Raw genomic sequence first — 22,417 nt, 5'->3', positions numbered from 1 at the left:
AGGGAGGTCCATACCCTGGGGAGCATCTGCTCAGGAAGGCAGATGGACCAGAAACTGAACGTGTGTCCCTCACAAAAACACCCCAAAATAGCTGAAGCTTATCAAAAGTAAAAGCAGTGGTAGCTCCTTTCCTCTATCCACACTATAAACTGCTACAGCTAGTAACCATCCCACTAGAACAATTCCAGCTTTAATCACAGCAGCTTGGGAAAGATTCTGGATAAAACAACAGGACAGGCAGCAATACAAAACCATTCACCTGCTTTAATTTTAAAGCACTACTGCAAACAAGAACTAGCAGGAACTGTCACAACAGAATAAAAATATTTACATCCACATTTGTCAAACATTTTAAGGCCATTTTTTTTTTAAAGGGCAATGAAAAAACCACGGAGGTAGTGCTAGCAGACAAATGCAAGATCTACTGCGTTTCATCTTTAAGAGACAAATTTGAATAATCCTTCCCAATACAGCAAAGTAAAACAGCACTTTCTAAAATAAATAGCTAGTGTTAAGACAATGCCAGGCTTTAATACACCGTTTATTTTAGATAAGGTAGTAAACTGTACAGATTTCTAGTATGGTTTTTTTCATATGTAACAGTGTAGTTGACTTATCAGATCCTCAGAGTCTTTAGGCTTTTAATACGTTTGAGGATCTCGGCATAAGGGTAATTTCGTAGTTCCATCTGATGATGGCTAGTAAAGGTTTTATACAATTATTTAACACCAAATGGAGCAATACTAATTTACATTACAGTAAGTCAGCATACAGTAGTTATGCTATAGCTCTTGTCTTCTGTGAAACATGAACCAACCTGTCTGAGCACAGCAGGCAGCTTCTACAGCTCACTGCAAAGGCCATTCCTGAAGGCCCCTTGCAGAGCAGCACAGCCCTGACCTCCAGCCCACTGTACCTAAATGAAGTCACTGCAGCTCAGCACAAGGGTTCAGGGCTGGCAGTGCTCCTGGGGACACAGCCCCAGCTGAACCTCCCAGACACAGCAGCAGTGACCAGCCCTGCACAGCCCTGGCCTCTCAGGGCAGGGCCAGAGGGGCCACACAGGTTCCCACCACCTTCCCTTAGCACAGCCAGAGCTGGAATGGCTCAGCCGGCCAGGCAGGCACCAGGGAGCAAGGGAGATGCGGGCTCCTCTCAAAAGAGTAGCCAACTTTCTGTTACAAGCTGGAGGTAAATGTAGGCAAGCTTAATGAGGTGAGAATAATTACTGAACTTGGAAAACTGCAAACAGTTGGCTGTATATTCAAAAGGAAAAAAAAAAAAAAGCTAGATTGCAGGAGTTTTGGAAGCATTTATCTACTGTCACAAGGTACCAGTACATCTTTTAAATTACATCTGTGCACAGTTCAAACAGTCTTAAGCATCAAATGTTCAGAGTGAAACTTTTTCTACATGAAGCCAACTATTTCTGTAGTATTTTATTAATCCAGCCCATTGGATTTTATGTTCCTTACCTGCAGAACTACTTACCTCATCATGCATCAAAAACAGTAAGAACAAGAGTTGTCTTAACAGATCAACTTGTGATAAGAAAGTTAAGACAGTGCACAGTAAATAAACGGTATTTTAATGTGTTACAAAAGTAGTCAATAGCCAGAGCAGCTCCCCGACACGGCCGCTACACTTTGTCGGACTGACAAAGATTTTCTTCCTGCTCGAGGTGCAACAGCTTTTCCCCTGCTCGCGTCTGTGTCTGTGTTTTGTAACACAAATCCCGTTTACATTCGTGGTTCAGGTTAGCACATACAGTCTGCATAAAGCCCAGTATCCTTCCAAGGCCTTTAGGGATGGTCGGTCACACCTGGAAGAGATTTATCTGCACTGTCATGTGGATCATGTCACCAAAATGAGATACAAATTTCAGTTTCAGACAGTTGCTTTAGTAACAACCAAAAGACATGAAGACAAGAAACTGAGCAAGAGCATCAATGTGTCAAACTTTGAGCTAAAGCAAAAAACGGAAGTTGGCTGTGTTTTTTCCATTTGCCAGGTAATCTTTTAATGACAAATATAAAAAGACTGAAAACATCTCACTCCGACTGCCTTTTTTTTTTTTTTAGACAAATGGTCTGCTTTTATAATAACAAATACTGTGTAATACAATACTTTCTTTTGTACTGCAAACCAACAAATACAAGGATGCAATCAATTTTCTAAGCATCTCTAAATTTGAAATGTGAATTACTATATTTTTTTTTTAAATTTGGAAAGTTCTTAATAACTGTTCTTTTGTTAGAAGGTAACTCAAAGTACAACAACATCTAGATCTGTTTTTAAAGGAGCTGTCTTTCCTGACACATCTTTGAACATAAGCACTCCTTTCGAGTTCAGTACATTCACAAATAGCTCAATTAAGAACAGTATCACCAATGAATTGACTACTGGAAAGAGACAAAATTTACCAAACATACAGAAATATAAGTTTTACCATAGCAATTATGCATATCAAAAGATGACACCTGTAATTAATTTTAAAAAGATACAAAAAAGAGAAAAACCTGAATTACAGAAAAGAAAGTCATATTTATTTAATGAAAAACTAGAAGTTAATAAAAATTAGCAAATACACAAAAAATATACACAAACAGCAGCAATACTATGTAGTGACTTACAAAGGGGGGGTGGGGAGGAGGAGGGGAAGCAGCGGCCGAGACCAGACCGCTCAACATGGCTTGTCAGTCAAAGGGGGAGGAAAAAAACACAAACAAAAACACGAAACAGTATCCTTTTCAACAGTACAATCAATCTACAAACAAGTTTTTAGAATTATTTTACAACATTTCCTGTAGAATCAATTCTTAATACAAAAGATGCCCATTTTGGGTGTATATATATTTTCAGTGGTTTACTGTTGACTTATTTTAAATATATTAGTTACTACATGCAACTGCTTCCTGTAATTTAACAGCCTTTCCTTTTATTTACCTTCATTTATGTCTACCCTCCATCTACCAAATAATTTGTCTGACAGTCAAAGATGGTTACCCTATTTCTGCTAAATTAAATGCAATGGTTTTAAACACTGGCCTGAAGAGGTTTGATTGCCGTTTCAACACATGGATATAGTTACGTTGATGCCTAAATTGCCATTTTCTGCGAAGAGCTGTGCAATGCTGGTGTCAAAGACTAGACAGTCACTATTCATAATGGCTGTTGCAATTCCCTCATGAATGGATCGAGGAGTTGCTTCCCAAGTCAATCGCCGCCTATGCCCGTTTAGCTCGAGTCGATAAGCAAAGTTTTCCGCTTGCTTGCGTGTTCCTATCAGCTGTACAATTGCAAAGAACTGCTGGTGCCCATCATATTTTTCCTGTTTCTCCAACACTAGCATGAAATGAAAGCCAAAACAAGACTGCATCATAACCCAGTCAACAGCACCAGGAAGATTAATGTCCGTGGCCAGGAACACTATATCTTCTCCCTGCAGCGTTGTAATTGACTTGTGCTGATGCATCAGGTGCGGCATTACAGCATCCAGAGAGCCTTGCCATTTACACGAAGCACCGGGACAGGGGCAGGAGTAAGGCCTAAACTCACACAGCTCCTCGTGGTCTGCTTTTTCCGTGTGCGGCAAAGTTATCTCGCAGCCGGAAGAGGCGTATTTACACGGGAATAGTACGGAATTGGCAACTTTCTCCATAGCCAGGTTACGGATGGAGCCCAGCGGGCCTCGGCAAGTGGGGCAGCACGTGAGTTTGGGGCGACAGTTGCTACAGACCAGATGGCCACTCTGACACTGCAGGATGGGTGGCAGCACATAGTCAAAGCACACGGGACACTCGAAGAGACTGGCCAAGTCATTGTTGGAAGCTGTGGTGCCCGTCAGCGCGGGCACCCTCTGCGATGGCGTGCACTTGGAGGTACCTGTGGGTAGTGCTGTAGCAGTCTGACGGCTCATTTCTGCAACACAACAGAGAACACACACTTCAGAACCACGCTTCACTGCTCTGCACACATTTCTTGACTCGCAAGGAAGTTTCAAGAGACGGTAAGAGACAAGTGAAAGGGAAGCCCTCCCCTGTAACACAAACTGCATGTGTGCTACGTGTAGGTCAGCTGAACACTAACGGTACAGACACCTGCACCACACGGAAACTGAACAAGCGAAGAAGTTCTCCTCATTGTTCTAAAGTGACATTTACCTACTGGAAGCTGCAAGGCAGAGGAATAAAGATACACTAAAAACAAGAAGTTTGTTATTGTTGGTTTGTTTTTTAAATATTGCATTTATGAAATGCTTCACCCAGACCACTTGTGTGTATCAGCTCTATGTATGGAACAATTCTAAGCTGCTGTGTATGAGAAACAAAGCATTTTTCATGAAAAAACTGTCTTCTGGATGTGACCTTCTCAGTAATCATGTTCACAGTGTAATTTTTTTAAAAAAAGTTGAAAAACGCAGCTCAGACAATTACTACCCTGTTTTTGTTTTTTTTCCCAGAACAGGACAGTGACTCTTAATGTTCTTTACTCTGCTACTGAGGCCCATGGCTTGTAAAGCAGTGCTTCAGCTTCCTGAACTAAACCATTTGTGAGGATACAAGAAAAAAAAAAAAATAAACACCAAAGCAATTATTTTATTTAGTTTCCCAAATAAGACTAAAAATTCAAAGTTCGCTTGTTAAATTTGAGAATTCATTTTACCATGTAAATACTCAGACACTTGCAGTCCCTTGGAAAGGGCCTCTTGCAGCTCCCCCTGAAGTTCTGTCCTCTCCAATGTCCCCAGACAAAGGTGACAGCTGTCTGACTAAACAGTTTGCTTGAGCATTCCACAGATGTGGAACAAGTACCAACCGTATTTCTTAACATGTTATGTTTTCCTGCACTCCTAACTCTCCTGCTCCTTGTGGAAAAGGAATTATTAGCACTATCTGAAAAAAATAAACACAGTTCTGAAAGAATAAACCATACATTTGTAGGTAAAGGGCAGTTAAATAAAATGCTATCCAAAACTGGCTTCTATTACACAGTACAATTCTCAGCCACCCTAAGTGCCTCTCTGCGAGTACAACCAGCTCTGGATCTGTCACGTACATACAAAGCTCTCAAAATAAACCTCATCTTTAATCTCCTTGCTATTTGACATGGGAATATTAGGCAATAGGCAAGCTTCCCATATTTAGCATCATTTCACCCACAAACTTACTCATACTTGGACCAGACAGCTCAGAGCAGCATACTGTGCATGCTTTTGCAAGACATGCACTGTTCAGGGCACAACACAGAGGAACTAAGAGATTCCAACTTGCAAAATGACTTAGTCCTTGACATTCAAAAAGTAATGTGAGACAAACAAGTCCAAATTCCTCTAGAGAACTACCTCTCCCCAGAGCTAGAAAAGTATGAGTGCCTAAGATTTGATACTCAGTCACTGATTTTATGAGTCTCACAAACCCACTGACAGCATCTTCTCAACCCACCAAACTCTCCTCCTCTATCTCGGGCTTGGTGGTCTAGAAACACCCAATTCCCATGCTTGAGAAAAACACCCATGCAGCAGTTTTCAGTGCTGAGCATAAGTGATACTGTAGAGATATGACAAGAATGTTTATGTCTTTTGGCTGTATCTTCCCACTGTGAGGCATTCCAGCTTAGATGAGAAGTTTAGGATGCCTGTGACAAATCAAGCATGTGTCCTGGGGAAGTGATGCTGCACCAGTGAGGGGACTGGAGCAGCAAGGCCTCTGCCAGCTGCACTGCTCTGTGTGCCCCCCAGCAGCTGCAGGTGGAGGGCACCCTGCAGTTCTGTGCTCCAGAACAAACCAGGACACGGGAGAACCAATGCGATCATGCCGGTCACTCGGCAAGAGCTTGGAAATAACAAGCACATTCATATGTTAAATTCTCAAAGTGTTTCCTTTCAAACACTGCAAAAACACACATTTCAGAAAAGTCTGTGTGTGCTTCCTGTTGCCTGACCCAGCACGTCCTGATGCAGGGATCCCCCGTAACCTGCAGATAACGCTGGTGAAAACCACTGCGTCAGACCAGTTCCCGGGGCAGCCTGACGAGCTGGGTGAGCTCTGCTGTCTTTAATTACACCTCGCTGAGCCCATGCAACAGTTAAATGAAGCAGCCTACAAAGTTTGTGAAAGACCTTGTGCACAGACACACTTCCCACCTGAGCCTTCTAAGGTACGGAAGCACTGGAGAAGGGAACTGCGTTACCTGAGCTCCCGTGTGAGCAGCCATCACACACCTTCCACAGCGCTCACAGGAGCAGGAATGGAAACGAGCAAGAACCTCTGAACCAGACCACTGACATTAGCGTGCAGCAGACACTGGATAAGGATATAAACTGCAATTCACCAAGCCTAAACCTGCCCAAAGCCTACATTTTAATTCACTCTTATTAACACGAAGGTGAATAATACATCTTTTATGGCTACCTCAAAGTTACAAGACAATCACAAGTTAAAGTTTTAACAATGGAATACACTTAACCCACCGAACTATGAAACATATACAATTACAAACCAAGGAAAAACAACTACAGAACTAGAGACAAAGTTGAACGTTTCAAACCCCTTACTACAGGTAAAAACACCTATATGCAGTATTTGCTATTTCATTATCTTTATTTGCACACACTAGGAACAAGTTTCTAAGCAACAGCGACAAGCTGAGGACACCAAGTTGTCATTTTCAAGAGTGTTAGGGCCTTTAACTCCAATTATCAAAACGACTGAACATACTCGAAAACATTTACCCAACAGTAAGAGTGAAGAGGGGAAAACGCATCTTAAGATTCCTAGTTCTAAAACAAGAGAAGCTGTACTTGGTAACACCAGAACGCACCGACCTGTTGCTAAAAACCTTCTCGACACTGTTCTGGGAAAGGCGACACGCGCAGGCTACCCACACCTCCCGCGGGACACAGCAGCTCCCACAAGCCCAGCTTTAAATACTGCGCATAAGGCAATTTAAACGGCGCTACCTTTCCCCTTGCAGGTTTTACTCCCCGGCAAGCACGCAGACCAGACGCCCTTCCAGGAATACGGCCCGCTGGAGGCAGATCTGCCCGTCATGGGGCGCGGGGCAGCTCATGGCGCGTCCGCGCAGCACAGACGGGCTCGGGGCTCGGGCCGGGCAGCGACCGCGCCGAAAGCCCCCGCGGCCCCCGCGCCGCGCCCGGATGTCACCGCCCCGGGCGGGGCCCGCCGCCCCCATGTGCGGCCGCTCTCCAGCCCCGCGCCCCAAAATGGTTCCCCGAGCTTCCCCCGGCGCTGCCGGCCCGGGACGGCCCCTCCCCTCCCCGCCCCGCCCCGCCCGCAGCTGCCTCCGGGGGAGGACGCGGCTCGGCCCCGCCCTTCCCGCGGAACAGGGATCGGGATCCGGCCCCGCCCCACCGTGGGACCGCGGTCCGGCCCTCCCCGCCCGGCGCAGCCGCCCCACGCGGCCCCGGGGCCGCTCCTGCCGCACGGCCGCGGTCCGCACGAGCAGCCGGCCGAGCCTCACACGTGCGCACGGAGAAAGCCCTCCGCTTCCCCCGAAGTAACCGCTTTGAAAGAAAGAGCTACGGCTTCCACTCAAAACTCTTACAAGACATGAAAATCGCTTCTGTTTCAAGGATATTCCTCAGATGAGCATTTTTCACTGTGGATCTGTAAAGTCCTATTCAACAGGAATTTTCTCCATTTGTATAACCATTATTCCATTAAGCAAAAGCACAATCTCAAGGAATGACCAACAGAACTAGAACAATGTGGCATATTCCATTATCTACTTGGACTATTAAAAAAATTAGAACAGCTACAAGGATAAGGCAGTTGGAAACCAAGTCAATACGCTTGTATGATGCACGCACTTTGCTCAGAAAAGCTTAGACATTACGGAACGCTGCTGTAATGCTGGTAAGATCATGGAAGTGCAAGTTTCAGTGGAGGCAAGAGAACAAACACACAGAGATAAAACCGTTGTGGTCACATAAAAAGTAAGGCTACAATATCTGTGTAACGGAAATTATCTTTAAAAATTCTTTCCTACTATTTGAAATCCACATCCTTTTCAAGAAGACTTGCATCAGCACTGTAATACCTGCAAATAATGCCAAGTTGCTATAAAAAACCCCTGCCCACTCGATACAAGGCTTCCTTCAGTCTCACCCACACACGTGCAATATACAGCATCCCACCAGGTAAGAGTCAAGAACGTTTCCAAGCAGAACAGGAAAGCTGAAGCAAACCTGCACAGAAACAGCTTTAGACAAACTAAGAGCTACTGAGAGGTGTGTGGAACGTGCCCTAGGCTCCCCTGGTGCGACACCTCCGGGTGTCCCCAGAACACACCCTCGGGCCCCGGCCAGGTTACAGCTGCTGCTGCCGTGTGCTTTGTTTCGCTCAGGAGGCTACACAGTGCCTCGGGGACAAAGCCTTTGGGACCCGCACACAGAACCCAAATACGGTGGAAATGGGACGACACAACAAATCTGCTGGTTAAAAAGCTCTGCTGAGGGGCAGGCACACAAGTAGTTTGAAGAAGCTGAAAAAGATGGTGCGCCTCATGTGCCAGGGAATTAACAACAGTGAACAGGACTCGACTGATACTATTCCAGCTTCTCTCACCTTACCAAGGTGTTAGCTCCAGACACATTCTAGAAATCACATTTGTGCTTCACTGGAATACAGGGCACCTTTAACAAATTCAGCTTAGCATCATCCACTACTCTCCTATCAAACAGCACATCTGCTCTCATATCCTCACCCATATGAACTAAATTCGACTTGAGTTCAGCATTTTAGTTTGCTTTTAAAAGGGTAACTGAATGCTATTTTGGGGGGAATAAAACACACAAAAATTCTGTATAGTCATCTTAATAATTGGAAGGGAAAAATTTTCATTTAAGAGTGATAAAAGGACAGAAAAATAATTTATCACAATTGTCTGAATGTGATGCAATAAAGTATTTCTTTGTACAACATTTCAAAACTAACCGAGTTCAGGGACTTCCATTCAAAATGCACTCAGTGCATTACACCCATCAACAAAGTAATAGAAAATATTTTAACTTTTTCAACTGTACAATCATATTTGAGAATAAGACTCTTTAACACAAGAGTACTGTTAGAGAGCACTGGAAATGAGAACAGGATGAAGTTGTGAAACACACTGACAAGTTACTTTTTCAGTGTGACACAAGCCAAAGAATGTCAAAACCCAGAAGTTAAATGAAAGGTTGAGAATACTTGTTAAACATAAAGTATATCAGAGAAAAGCTTCCAATATTTTTGAAGAAACCAGCATTTTATATTTTATTTAGAAGACATTTTAGGGCCCAAGGTTTCTCCCTTCGCAGTCTATCAGTTTCTCTTTCCCAGCTCCTGGGAGATGTTGGATCCCAAGGGCCTGGCCAGACATACACTCCTGCTCAGACACAGCCTCTGGACCTGCTGGCCTACTTCAGAACTTTTAGAAGACAGTTCATGACACAAATTATCAACCATAAATTATCATGACATAAATTATCAACTATATTATATTTAGTCTCTATACACTCTGGTTTTGACTAATGAATTAGGATTTTTTTCAACCCTTCTAGACACTGTTTTCTTTGGTGCCTTTAACTGTGCTATTTCAGACACCTCAGGGCTTCTCTTTTCCTGCATAACAAGCAAAAGCCAGAACAATCCAATGTAAAAGAACACTATAAAGTGAGACCAATATAAATACACAAAATTGAGCCAAGACTCTTGATGATTTCCTTTGCCAAAATGTCATCTGTCCAGTTCATCTCTTTTTCATACGCAATTAGAGCATTTCCTGCTACCTTGCAGTGACCCAGTCTGCCTGAAACTGCAGGTAGTTTTTTTCTTGCATCACAAGACATTCTCTACCAACCCCATTTTCCAACCACCAGGAAGGGAAATCTCAATATATTTATATAACCATGGAACTATCTTCGTGGCCAGCACTGCAGTGAGCTCCCAGCTCCCGATGCCCCATGTTTCTGATGTGTCCCACACGATCCCCAAAGGCCATGGCAGTGCCCATCCACACCTCCTCCGAGTTCAGCACAGCCTGGGTGGCAGATGCAGACACAAACACAGCCACAGAAACACTGACAGCATTGTTACACCCACCGAATTAGAGTGATCTATTTGTAAATCAATGCAAAAACTTGACTTTGCTCAGTGCTGTTTGACTTTTGCCTCATCACTGTCACTTGCTATTTCTCCTGTGGAGATACGATGGAATATTCAACATCAGCCCAGGAGAAGCTTTTCCCTAGCTGTTAAAACATTTTTCTTCCAACAACTTTATAAGGTAAGATTAGGAAGGAACAGTATCCTGTAGAAGTCATACAACAACCACATCAAAATCACATTAGTAATCAACTACTATGACTGAGTGTTCAATTTTAAATGCAACAAAGAACTTCATCAATTCCAACTTCATCAATTCCAACAAGTGAATAACCTGCTCTCCAGTCAAACAGAGCTTCAACATCCACCTCTGCACAGACTACAGGAGCCCATGCTGCTATGGTACTCCAGCCTTGTGAAGGAAGACAAGCTGAAGACAAAGCTCTGCAAAATAAACCTGATAAGCCCCCAGATTTCATTCTGAAGGAAAACTAAAAATGTCTGATCAGTAGCCAAAACCTGAATTTGGACCACTCACTCTGTACTCTACAGGTGGAGAACATGCCAGCTTTCACACCTTTTATGTAGAATTAAATAAAAAAGCAGGTTTCCTTGTAAATTCACAAATCATAAAGCAAAGCAGGACATTTATCTCTCCTGTTTTTTGAGCTTGGAAGGAAAGGAAGTAGGACAGAAAGCAAAAGCTGCAGGAACTATCAAAGAAATTCCTGAAAACTTACGCTATATTAAAACCAAGTAATAAAATGCCACAGTGAAAAAAGAAAATGCAGTAATACAAAAAATAAATTGGTATGAGCAACAAAATTAAAATTACTAATATTTGGTAATCTAATGTAATAAAAGGGAGTTAAGCCACAAACTAGCTAGTGAAACTACAGCTAAACAAAAATACAGGGAAAAACCACTCTTTAAATACAAATAAAAACCAAACACTTGCATTAAAAATATTGTGGACACTTCCAACTTGACCATATTTTTCCTTTTTAAAAACGACCAAGTAACTTGTCTTGCTGTGACACTGCCAAATCCCACCTAGCAGAGAGGTGTGAAGGTGGTGATAGAAGAGCCCTGCTCCAGGCTGTATCCTGCACACTCCTGCACTGCACCTGGTGGTGCTGTCTGACAAGAGCCTTCTCTTCCCTCATTCCCCAGCTCTGTTATCCCCAGTGCCAGGATCAGCAGGCAGCCAATGGGCAGAGCCCTCCTCGCCACAGGACACCCAGAGCTGCCCCCACACAGACCCTGCAGCACCATAAACCATGGGATAGACCCAACCTGGCACCTGCGCCCCAGGAGCCTTCTGAGAAACCCAATGGAGGGTGCCTGTCTGCAGCCTGCTGTGCTCTGTGTGCCTGTCTTGAAATTAAGATGGCAGAGACCATAGAATCTAAGAAAATAAAGAAAACTTCAGATGAAAATACAGATAACTCCATGCAAACTAAGTAACAGGGAAAGATTTTTATTTTATTTTTAGTAGTATCTAGTTTCTGTTCACTGTGCACAGAGCACACTGAATGGAGCTGTATCAGAATCCTCCTTCCACAATTCAGCCCAGTAATATCTATAAACACAGGGAGACAGCTACATTTTTAAGAGCTCTGGACATACGATGCTGTAATAAAAAGTAAGGCAGGCATACATGTCACAATCCACCAATACAGGCAGGGATCGTGATGGTTCATTTGATCTCGAGGTACAAAAGACACAGCAGGGGACAACAGTATGCTTCAATATACTCACAGTAGAGCCCTTTTATACTTGGTGCTAACAACTCAGTTATGTGATAGAAGGGGAGAGATAAAGGAGACAGAGGAGAAGAAAGAAGGGGATGGGGAACAGCTACCAAGGGATGGGACGCTGTCCTCGTGGTCTGCAGCCAACAGACAGGTCTTCCTTCCGTGGGGAGATCTCACAAAGGCTCCCCCAAAGGGTCACCTCTGATAGTTTTTTCCAAAGTGAGTGGCATCTAACCAAAAGGTGGTGAAAGACTGGTGCTTAGAGAAGCAGGTATGGTACAGTTTGGTATCTATAAACAATTCAGGGAAGCCACTATAGCACACACAGTACAGTATCTATAAACAGTTCTTTGGCCAGCAACCACCTCGGCTAGGCCTAAACTCTTGTCTGAAGCAAGAGTGGTCCACCAGGGTGTCCTCGTGATGGTCGTGAGGCAAACGAGGGAAATGTCGGATTGTCTCTTACAATACAGAAGGATCAGTTACAGAGTGAACTAGTAAGAGCAGCAGAAAAGAGAAAAGCAAGGTATTTTTCATGCTCTAACACATACTGCCATTCAGAAGTCTCTAAACAGGAAGCACTCAATTGTTCTACAAGGCATCATAGATGGACTCTGTATACAATTACACTCGCTAAGATTTTTTAAAAAAGGAAAAAAAACAACCAACCCCTCTGTAAACATTAACAGCAAATCCTACCACGTGTGTCAATTTGAGAACTGTGTTTCTTCCCTCAGTCTGATTTTGCAAATCCTATACTCTTCAGTGCATGCTGTAATTGCCACTCAATATTGCATCACCATTCCTGTGTCTGTGGCAGACACAGGGAGGAGGAGGGTGTGGCACGGAAGCACCTACCTTAATTCAGTAAGGCTCAGCTAAAAAAGTACCTGTACTTTGATGTGTCTTCACTTACCAAGTCTTTCTGTGATAACTATTCCAATTCAAATTCAACACCTATTTTATGCTCAGTATTCTTCCTGCATAACTTAACAGTAGAAGGGAGCAGACCATCAAAATAACTAGACCTAATCAAGGAGGCCTACAAATACAGACTGCCCTCTGGGAGACTGACCCGTGACACAGAAAGCCCCTCTGCAGGAAGTCAGGACAGGATGACATACATTGACTACTGTTATAAAGATGCCTCTATCTTCTTCATTGCTTAGGTTTGTACATACTTCCGTTTAAAATAATAGTTTCTTCTTGGGATCCTTCACTTGTTCTGTGTTCATATACACAGTCCTGATGACAGTAGAGCCCGTGTAAAGTATGGCAATCTAAACCCAGGAGGGCAGATATGTAGGGGAGGGCTTGGAGAACCAAGATATTTATTTCAGAGTACAGACCTTGGTGTCACAAGGTATGTCAGCTAGGGATCCTACATAAACACATCCAGCATTACAGAACATAATCTAGTGGCACTGGAAGCCTAACACCTCAGAAATTATTATTTTTTTCAGAACCTCTAGTACTAAACTGCACCAAATCTCTAGTCAATCTGAGAGTTTTTACACATCTATTTTTTAAAAATTGATTTAATCTTCAAAAACAAGAACTTTTACAAGAATGTCTGATAATGTATTTATTTTATCACAGACACACACCACAAAGAGAATAAAACACACAACATTTAAAACTAAAGGATCAAGTCTGTATTCTTAAAATGTACATTTCTGAATTTTGGAAATAAAATTTTCCTACTCTGCATACTAATTGAAAAGGAAAGCCGTGGCAACCTAAGGTGAAGCACAGGTTTTTGTGTTCTGTTGATATACTGCAGGTAGAAAACAGAAATCACGGAATTTAGACTCTAACCAATGCAAGAACTTAGTAAAAGAAGTACAAAATTACAGTGGCACTTTTGCATTTCTGATGGTTCTGCACTTTTCAGTACTTCATTTCTTTAAATTTCCATTTTCTGCATGCCTTGTGTTTCTGGAACCTATTCTTTGAAGCCCATGTACCTCCATGAGAACCAATTCTGTTTCATTTCATTGACTTAGCTTTTCCCCACTCGTCAATTCTGAATCAACTGCTTCCTGTAATACCGTTGCATGAAAATTCAATTGCCACAATAATTAGTATTTTTAAAATCATTATTAAAACGTTAATCAAATTCTCAAACTCGGCTATGGACAAATCTGCAGCCAAGCCTGGTTACACTACTGCAGAAAGCCACAGTTCTGCAGCTTCTCATCCAACCCTCAGGTTTAAAATGTAGCTTTAAGTCACAAATAAGAGCAGTCTCCCAGAAAGTGTCCAACCTGAGCACAGAGCAGAGATGGGTGGAGCTGCTGACGTCACAGCCCACCATGTTGCATGAAAAGACTGAGCATTCCTGGAAACCTTCAAAGAAAAGCCAACCAAACCCAGGATCAGCCGTGCAGAGCACAAGTCTGTGGCAGGGGAGATCCAGTTCCTGTTTTGTCACGAGCTTCTGAGTCACCACAGGCAAACATTTCACTTCCCTGCCTTTTGCAGGTTTTAAACTACCACAAGTAGCTGTGAGTCTCACCATTAATGCAAAAAAGGAATGAAATTACTTGATAAGGATACCAAGTTAACCCTGCTCGACCCTATTCAAATTTACTTCAGGTTAGTAATAACTGAATATCATTACACACTAAAAGACACTGTTAAATTATTTAACATCTTGGTTTTTACAATCTGCAATCATCAGACTTCAATCACTGTTTACTTTCGAATTCCTGCTCACATATGGATAACTGCCCTCTACTCATTCCAGTATTTTGTACATCAAAGAGACAAACTATGGGGACATTGGCAACACCCTTCTCACTAGTTCAATTTTATCTAATCTGAAGGCCCTTCTGATTTTAGGATAAGTAAAGTAACCTTTCTTTGGAGGGATCCTTGTATTATCCCAAAAAAAATTCTCTCAGCCTTTTTTGCGAAGCTCCAAGTGCCAGATTTTAAAGCAAGTTATTTAAATTCAGCAGAAAAAAAATGCTCTTGGGCAAAAGAATTACATGTTCTTTTATTGCCATTAAATTCTGATCAGGTACATCTCAAATGCCAAGTAAAATTTACACTTATTTCACTTACTTGTATTGCTTGGCAATTGCTTCATGGCATACAAAATTTAAATTCTGTCATAATCACTCTGAAGTCAGGTCTGAGTCTGCATCAGAAATTAAAACACAAGATACTATAAATGGTTTTGGAAATGACAGAAGTAGACATTTTTCTGCTACTTCATGTTCTCTTATCTGCACTTTCTAAATTCAAGACCTATCACTGTCTTTCTCTGCAAAATAGTCTGTTATGTATTCAAAATCAAAACTTGAGTCTGTTGCAGTGCTCAATCTCAAACATCAACTCTTAGCTGTGAATCACTGTCTAAAGCACAGTTGTAAAATTCAGTACTTTCAAGCCCTTTCTTTTACACAAATATTACAGAAATAGAATAGGCTGGAGGATCAAGCATTCAAAAAATGGGAAATAAAAAATTTGAAGTTTCATAGGCAAACTTAAGTCTACTTCCTCATATGCACATTAAAGAACAGCTTTCAATGAAATCATTTTTTTCCCTACACTCAACTCCATTAGCAGATGAGCACCTGTACATCCATGGAAGAACTATGACTGTACAAGGAACAACAACTTCTGCTTAACCAGAACACCTGATTTTAAAACAAAACTGTTTAGGTCAGCAGCTGGTTTTAATATGCACAAAGTGCTCTTAAAATTATTATTTTACAAATGCTGTTTTGGAAGAATGTCCATCTCAGCTTCTATTATGAAATGCATATTTTTATCTGTAAAATTAGACTTGACCCAGCAAAAAGCCACACTAAAATTTCATAGTACACCATCAACATCTGCCAGCCAAATGATTCCCCAGTCACACCTGTGCAACCAGTCTCCAAATTACATCCTTAGTGCACTTGGGCAATCACACAGATATCAGCCACAGAGAGATGAACCCTATACAGATTAACTCCCAACTGTGTTAATGCCTTCATGCACAAAAAGAGGGAAAAATCCTGTGAATGAAAGTAGTTTTGTGACTCTAAAGACTTTTATATAAATACATGTGCACGTATATTTCAAAATAAACAGTCATGCAGAAACCAAAATATTAGTTGAGCAACTGTTTCAAGATGACAATTGCACATGCACCTTGTGAGACAGAAAGGAGCAAGACTTAAGGCTCAAATATAGGCACAAGTGATCAGCCTTAAACATGAAAAGTTTCTCTTTTACGCCTTAAAGTGGGGCCATACAGGTATCAACACAAAAATGCATATCAAATCATGTTTACCACGACTTCCAAAATAACATCAGGTAATTTAAGGAGATTAATAAATAAAACTGTAGCAGACCCATGTTGATAAAAACATACAAACAAACAAAAAGAGACAGCAGGTAATGAGGTCTCAAAAAAAATCAAGAGTCCACTTTTACAGAAAGGAGTCACAGTCACTATCTTTTGAAGTAGCAACATGCCATTTTTTTTAAAGGTTCTTAAATATTTTAATAGTACTTCTAAGAAAACTGCTCAGTTACAATATTTCTCAAGAGCTTTCACACAGCACTACAAGAAAATAGTTTATCTATAGCACAAAGAATGACCCACCAGATACGGGCTCCATGACACCAGGCACACACAGAGAGGATTCTGGAGTGTAATTCCACCACTTCCACACCAGTAAAAACCAGGCTGCTACCAACAAAACTGAGTGATTGTGCTGCCTGCTTTTTTTACCACTGGTTTTCTTTCTCTTTAAAGTAATGTATTCAACAAGACCAGTGTTGCACTAGTACCTGAGCACTTCCCCTGGCACCCCAGGAAGCACCAAACCAAGAGGCAATGGAGGGCCCAGCCTCCTTTCCTAGCTCTAAGCCGGCCCTCACAGGGACCCGAGTGCACCCGCAGTGCCAGGGGGTGACACCTCCTGCAGCAGGGCGGAACTCCCGGTCCCGTGGGTTCAAAATGTAGCTTTAACTCACAAGTAAAAGCAGTGTCCAACCTGAGCACAGAGCAGAGGAGGGAAGACCTGGGAAGGGCACCAGGAACACCTACCCTTCCTCACAGGCAGGGGAAGCTTTCAGCTGAACTTGGGACTGAAACTGCTCCCTTTTCACATTCCCATCAGTGGCAGCTACACAGCAAGTTAACGCTGCCAGCCCAGCAGAAACTGGACCCTGGATGTGCCACAGCTTGTGCGGTGCTACATTTTCTATTATTTCTCCTTTCTTAACACTGATGTGTTAACAACAACTAACCACATATTCTAGGAAAAACACTGACTTTTGAAAAAAATATAGGAAAAAAAAAACCTTTTAAACTCCACTTCAAACTAATACCTACATTACACTTCAGTGTGAAGCAACTCGTCCCAAGATTTACAAAACAGAAACCTTGTATTGCAGTTGTCATCCCCTTGTAAAATAGATGAGACATATAACTTTCCCTCATGAAAGATCTGTAACACGGAGCAAACAGAAACAACAAAGATAAGGCTTTTAAAACATGTACATTTCTAAGCTAGATGCCAATTTTAAAAATTTTTATGCAATTTATTTTCAAGCTTTCCTTCCTGCAGCTTAACACCAAATTGCTTTCAAATAGTCCTACTCCAGTTAAAACCTTTGCACAATCCATACATTAGCAAAATTTAAAGAACAAACTTCCTTCAACATACTTCATCTGAACATGTATTTGAAAGTAACTCTTAAAAGCTTGGCATTTTAAATGCTCCTCCTCGACAGCATTAAAAAAACCCAAAAACTTGAAAAGTGACTGTGGTCTTTCTTCAAAGACCATATTACTTTTTGCTCTGTTCAGTACTATGTGCAAGAATTCTACAAAAGAACCTTAAAATATTTAAAGACTTCATGCCACGGTGTTGATTTTGCTTTGGGTAGAGCTCGTTTTCTTTGCAGTGGCTGGGACAGGGCTGTGCTTTGGGTTTGTGCTGCAAGCAGTGCTGATAAATACAGATGGTTTTGCTATTGCTGAGCAGCACCTGCACACAGTCAAGCCCTTTCCTGCCTCTCACAGCACCCCAGCACTGGGGAGGCTGGGGGTGCACAACACCTCGGGAGGGGACACAGCCAGCACAGGTGACCCAGCTGAGCAGAGGGACATAACACACCATCTGGCATCATGCTCAGCATATAAAGCTGGGGGGAAGAAGAGGAAGGGGGGATGTTTGGAGTGATGGCATTTGTCTCCCCAAGGAACCACCAAGCACAACGGAGCCCTGCTTTGCTGGGGATGGCTGAACACCTGCCTTGCTCCTGGGAAGTGGTGAAAGAATTCCTGCATTTGCTCTGCTTGTGCGTGCACTTCTTCCTTTACCTATTACATTGTCTTTACCTCAATCCAAGAGGGGTTTTTATGCTTTTTCTCATGCCATTCTCTCCTTGATCCCGCAGGTGGGGAAGTGAGAGAGAGAGGTTGTGTGGTACTGAGCTGCCAGCTGGGGTTAAACCACCCCAGCCACACAAACCACACTTCAAAGAACTTCTCTTTCACTTTTAAGGAGTGGATGAGTAATTTTTAAGCAGCTGAAGTTATCACTACACACTCCTTGTTTTTCTTCACGTCCAGCAAGGTCATCAATTGCTACAAGAAGAGATAAAAATGTGTTTCTGGATAAGGCAGACCAAAAGGGAAAAGGTCAGCAACTGTCTATAGAGCAATTTACTGCTCTTCTTATATCAACTGCCCTGGAATACATCCATGGTAATTTTATAATTATTTTTTTCCAGGAGCAAGAGTCCAAATACAGATTTTATCATTTAAGTAACATTTTACTTCCTCCCTGAAAACACAGCCAACCTCACTTTTCATATTCAGCTTCTATAAAGGAAAACAAGTTAAAATCAGAAGTGGACCATTTGGTTAGCTGTAATTATCTAGCACTTTATCTGATTAAAGTACTGTGGAATTAGTAACCAAATCTCTCATTATTCCTATGATAACACAAAGAATTATCATTTTATCCAGTCACTCAGGCATATATTTATAATAGTTATCCTGGCCATTAGAGAAGTACGGTAAGCAGTTTGGATCAGAATTAGAATCTCTTTCTCTAGTGGCACAAAACTTAAAGTCTATTAAATGGGGCATTAATGCTGGCTTTTGTCTTCCTTTACTCCATTGTAAAGTTAACAGCTCAACATACCCTGGCATATCAAACAACCCCAGGTCACTGACTTAGGAAGGTTTTTGCTTACAATACATTTAAGTGTTAACAGCAAAATCCCAGGTAAATCTGAAGTAACAGCTCATGGTAATAACACAGTATTCATGCGTATCTCCCAATTTCTAGCCCACAATGTAATACTGTACACAGAAAATACACATCAAAATTACATTTTTATCATGACATTGAACATTTAGGAAAGGAACAGTGCGTGCACTTTGAAAAAGAGTAACTGGCTTAACAAATTTTTCTTACTAGTGAAACATTCTTATTAATGAAAACATTTTGTTAAGGCAACCATTTGTCTCTGTTGTGTATTTTGTCAAAAAAAAAAAAAACAAAACAAAAAAAAAAAAACCACCAAAAACCTCCTGCTATTTTTTAAAATTGCAACTAGTTTTCACTTTTTAAAATGCTGATTTCACTTCAAAAACCAAAGCTACAGAAAAGCAAAAGAAATCCAGTAAAAATAATCTGCATCTACAATGTTCATGACATTTAAGACTGTAAACTCTGGAGCTGAGATCCTGAGCTTCAGGTACCACGTGATGGCTGAGATGAACTAGAGCCTGCCAGCATCCTCACTTCAGTGCTGCTGCTTTCTGCAGCAGGTAGCACCTACAGCACTGAGCAGGAATTCAGGTAACCACAGTCAGCAGCTGCAAGCACAGTGCACACTCTGGCTTTCTGCAGACTGGCTACATGCACTCCATCTGCAGAACTGAGTTCTTTGTATGTGTCAAGAATTTCAAATATTATTCATTTACCTTCATTATTCTGCTTCAGTTTAGCTCCTGAAAATAAGACTACCATTAAAGCCAAAAAGACACTAAAAATCCATTTGGCAAAACTCAGTCCAGCTTTTAAAGCTGACAGCTACAAGACTAAAAGCACTACTACAGAAGAAAAATAAAGCAAAGTGATTCTAACTTAAAATTAAGAACAACATACTTCTAATAGCAGTTGTATGCACAGTCTTCCAGAATGTTTAATCTGAAGACCATACTTCATAAAACTGTCCTACTTGATTTCTTTGAATTTTGAGACCAAAGAGTTGCTTCTCACATGAACACGCTCGTTTCTCATCTTTTCCACATTAGAGGCAGGTGTCTGACATTTGAGCAGGATTTCTTTCTCAATTCACACTAAGCAAAGAGCAGCAACTCCACTCAAACCTAACTATGAAAAGTACTCATGTTATTTAAAGTATTTACTTTCATTACTTCACACCTACTTAGCTGGAGCCAATTAATTTCTGAGCTAACTCTTCTACTACAGTCTAATTACACTATAGCATTAAAACCTTATCAATAGAAATGGCACATTAACAGTTAAGCTACTTCATCTGGACATGCACTTTCAGGTCAAAAATGCCCATAATTTCATCAGGTTCAGAATTCTTGGGTCACAACAGATTTCTAAAATTATATCTCTGATGGGTAAGTCTTACTCTTGTGCTTTCGTCTATGATTTTTCACTGCTGTGAAAAGGGCAAATGCTATTTAAGAACATTAGTCTCCATCGAAATTAATATAATTTCTAGCACTCGATTTTTTTTACTCTAGGTTTACTCCTCAAGGTTATTTTCTGCAATGAATTAATAGTCCAGAGATCTAAGCTTTACCCTGAAAACCTCTATATTAGTGTACCTGTATTCCAATAACTCAAATCTTCTCGCAGACCAGCTTGATTAAATCAGGGATCAGAAGAGTCCCTTCCATTTTCCCTTCCGCTCAGGAATGCACCGTGCTAGTCTGAGTTTAGAAGAGAGTTGAACAGACAACTAAAATTATGCCCTGAGTGTGGAATATCCCATGTCCTTCATGACCTAGTCCAATTAGCTAGGAGCTTCCTAACAGACACACATGTGCCACGTTAAACAAATTAAATCAATTTATCTATTTATTTAGACTGTAAGTAGCGTGCTTATTACAGACACAAGGCAACATTCACCCAGGCTGATTGAAAAGGAGGGTACAAGAATACTGGAGAAATACTGCATTAATATAAGCACAAAATAAAAGTACCACCAGCACACCACCAGAAAAGAAACTTGGTTCTTCTCCTGAAGAAATACATAAGATGCTTTACCTTCCACTACAAACGCCGTTGTCTCGTCCTTTTAAAACCGTGGAGAAGGGCAAAGCACGAAGGTCCCCAGCCCTTTAATCTTTAAGGAGAAGCCGTAGGATGGACAAAAATCTCCTTCCTTCTTTGCTCTCACGGATTAGGTAAGAGCCAGCAGCCCACCTGGTAATGTCAGCGAGGGGCACCCAGCGGCCCGTTTACCCCAGCAGCCCGTTCCTGCGGCGGCCGGGCCCGCCGGGAGCTCGCAGGGGCCAGGCGGCCTCCCCGGGCCGCGCCGAGCTCACGGCGCTCCCCGAGCACAAAGCGCGGCGGGGCCGAGGTCGAGCCCACAAAGGGGCAGACCCGGGCCCGGCGGCGCAGGCCCGGGCCGGGCCGCCAGCTCCGCCTGCACACAATGGCCCGACTGAAGGGCTCGGGGCCGCCGCTCCCCGCAGGCCCCGCCGCGCCCCGCTCCTCCGAGCGGCGGCCGCCACACAACACCGCCCGCCCGGGCCGCGCTTAGGCCGCGCCGGGGCCTCGTCCCGAGGCCGCCCCGCGGCCGCGCCGGGGCCTCCTACGGGCGGCGGCGTCGGGACCCCGGCGGGGCCTAAGGGCCGAGCCGGGCGAGCCGCTCCCGCCGCCCCTCGCGCTCCCCGCGGCGCTCACCTGTGGGCGCCGGGCAGGGCGGGACCCGCTGAGGCGGCCTTGGCTCCCCCGATGGCGGCTCCGTGCGGGCCGACTGCGCTGCGCCGCTCCGACCGAGACGCTCCGTGCGCGGCCCGAGCCCACCGCGCGCTCCCCGCCTGCCTCCCTCGCTCGCTCGTTCGCTCGCTCCCTGCGCCGCGGGCACGCGCCGGCTGCGCCCGAGCGATCCTGCCGCCGCCTCCGCGCGCGCGCGCTCCACGGGCGCGCTCCCGCCAGCGCCCCCCCTCCCGCGCACGCGCACCGCGCTGCCCCGCGCGCGGCCGGGAACAAAGGCCGCGCTGCGCTCCGCGCTGCCCCGGGCCGCTCCCGTGCCCGGCCCGGCGCTGGCGCCCGGATCCCACCTGGGCCCTCCGCTCTCACCTGGGCCCCAGCTTGGCCGCACGGGCCCCTCTCAGCCCGCGAGCCCCGCGGTCGTGGCGGCCCCGCCGTGCCCGGGTCGGCGGGAGCGCCCCTGCGCTGGCAGCGAGGATCGGGCACCGCGGCTTCCGCAGGCGCCACGCGGGGACTGTCACAAGGGCTCGGGATTGTGTTTTAAAGAATGAAAGAGCCCGCAAAGGGGCCTCTCGCAGAGAGGCCGGGAACGTCCGGCACGGGGGCATTC

The 22,417-nt window shown here is 43.5% G+C and overlaps 1 protein-coding gene across 4 annotated transcripts; it reads right to left on the bottom strand.

Moving 5' to 3' along the window:
• Positions 1 to 255: 255 nt before the first annotated feature.
• Positions 256 to 21,975, bottom strand: SIAH1 (siah E3 ubiquitin protein ligase 1). Of its 4 annotated transcripts, XM_062500109.1 has the most exons (3): positions 21,136 to 21,237; positions 14,933 to 15,008; positions 256 to 3,921 (listed from the first exon to the last, which is right to left on the bottom strand). In XM_062500109.1, exons 2-3 carry the CDS (start codon positions 14,955 to 14,957, stop codon positions 3,071 to 3,073), a joined length of 876 nt encoding a protein of 291 aa, XP_062356093.1. In that variant the 5' UTR covers positions 14,958 to 15,008; positions 21,136 to 21,237; the 3' UTR covers positions 256 to 3,070. The 4 variants fall into 4 exon arrangements, with proteins under 4 accessions (XP_062356093.1, XP_062356094.1, XP_062356092.1 ...); XM_062500110.1 differs by lacking the exons at positions 14,933 to 15,008; positions 21,136 to 21,237 and adding an exon at positions 21,778 to 21,975; XM_062500108.1 differs by lacking the exons at positions 14,933 to 15,008; positions 21,136 to 21,237 and adding an exon at positions 6,962 to 7,230.
• Positions 21,976 to 22,417: the final 442 nt, after the last annotated feature.

The sequence above is a fragment of the Cinclus cinclus genome, chromosome 11 (genome assembly GCF_963662255.1).
Source record: "Cinclus cinclus chromosome 11, bCinCin1.1, whole genome shotgun sequence".
NCBI classification, from domain to species: domain Eukaryota; kingdom Metazoa; phylum Chordata; class Aves; order Passeriformes; family Cinclidae; genus Cinclus; species Cinclus cinclus.
The sequence above is the reverse complement of the archived record's forward strand: the minus strand, read 5'-3'. Positions and strand labels throughout refer to the sequence as shown.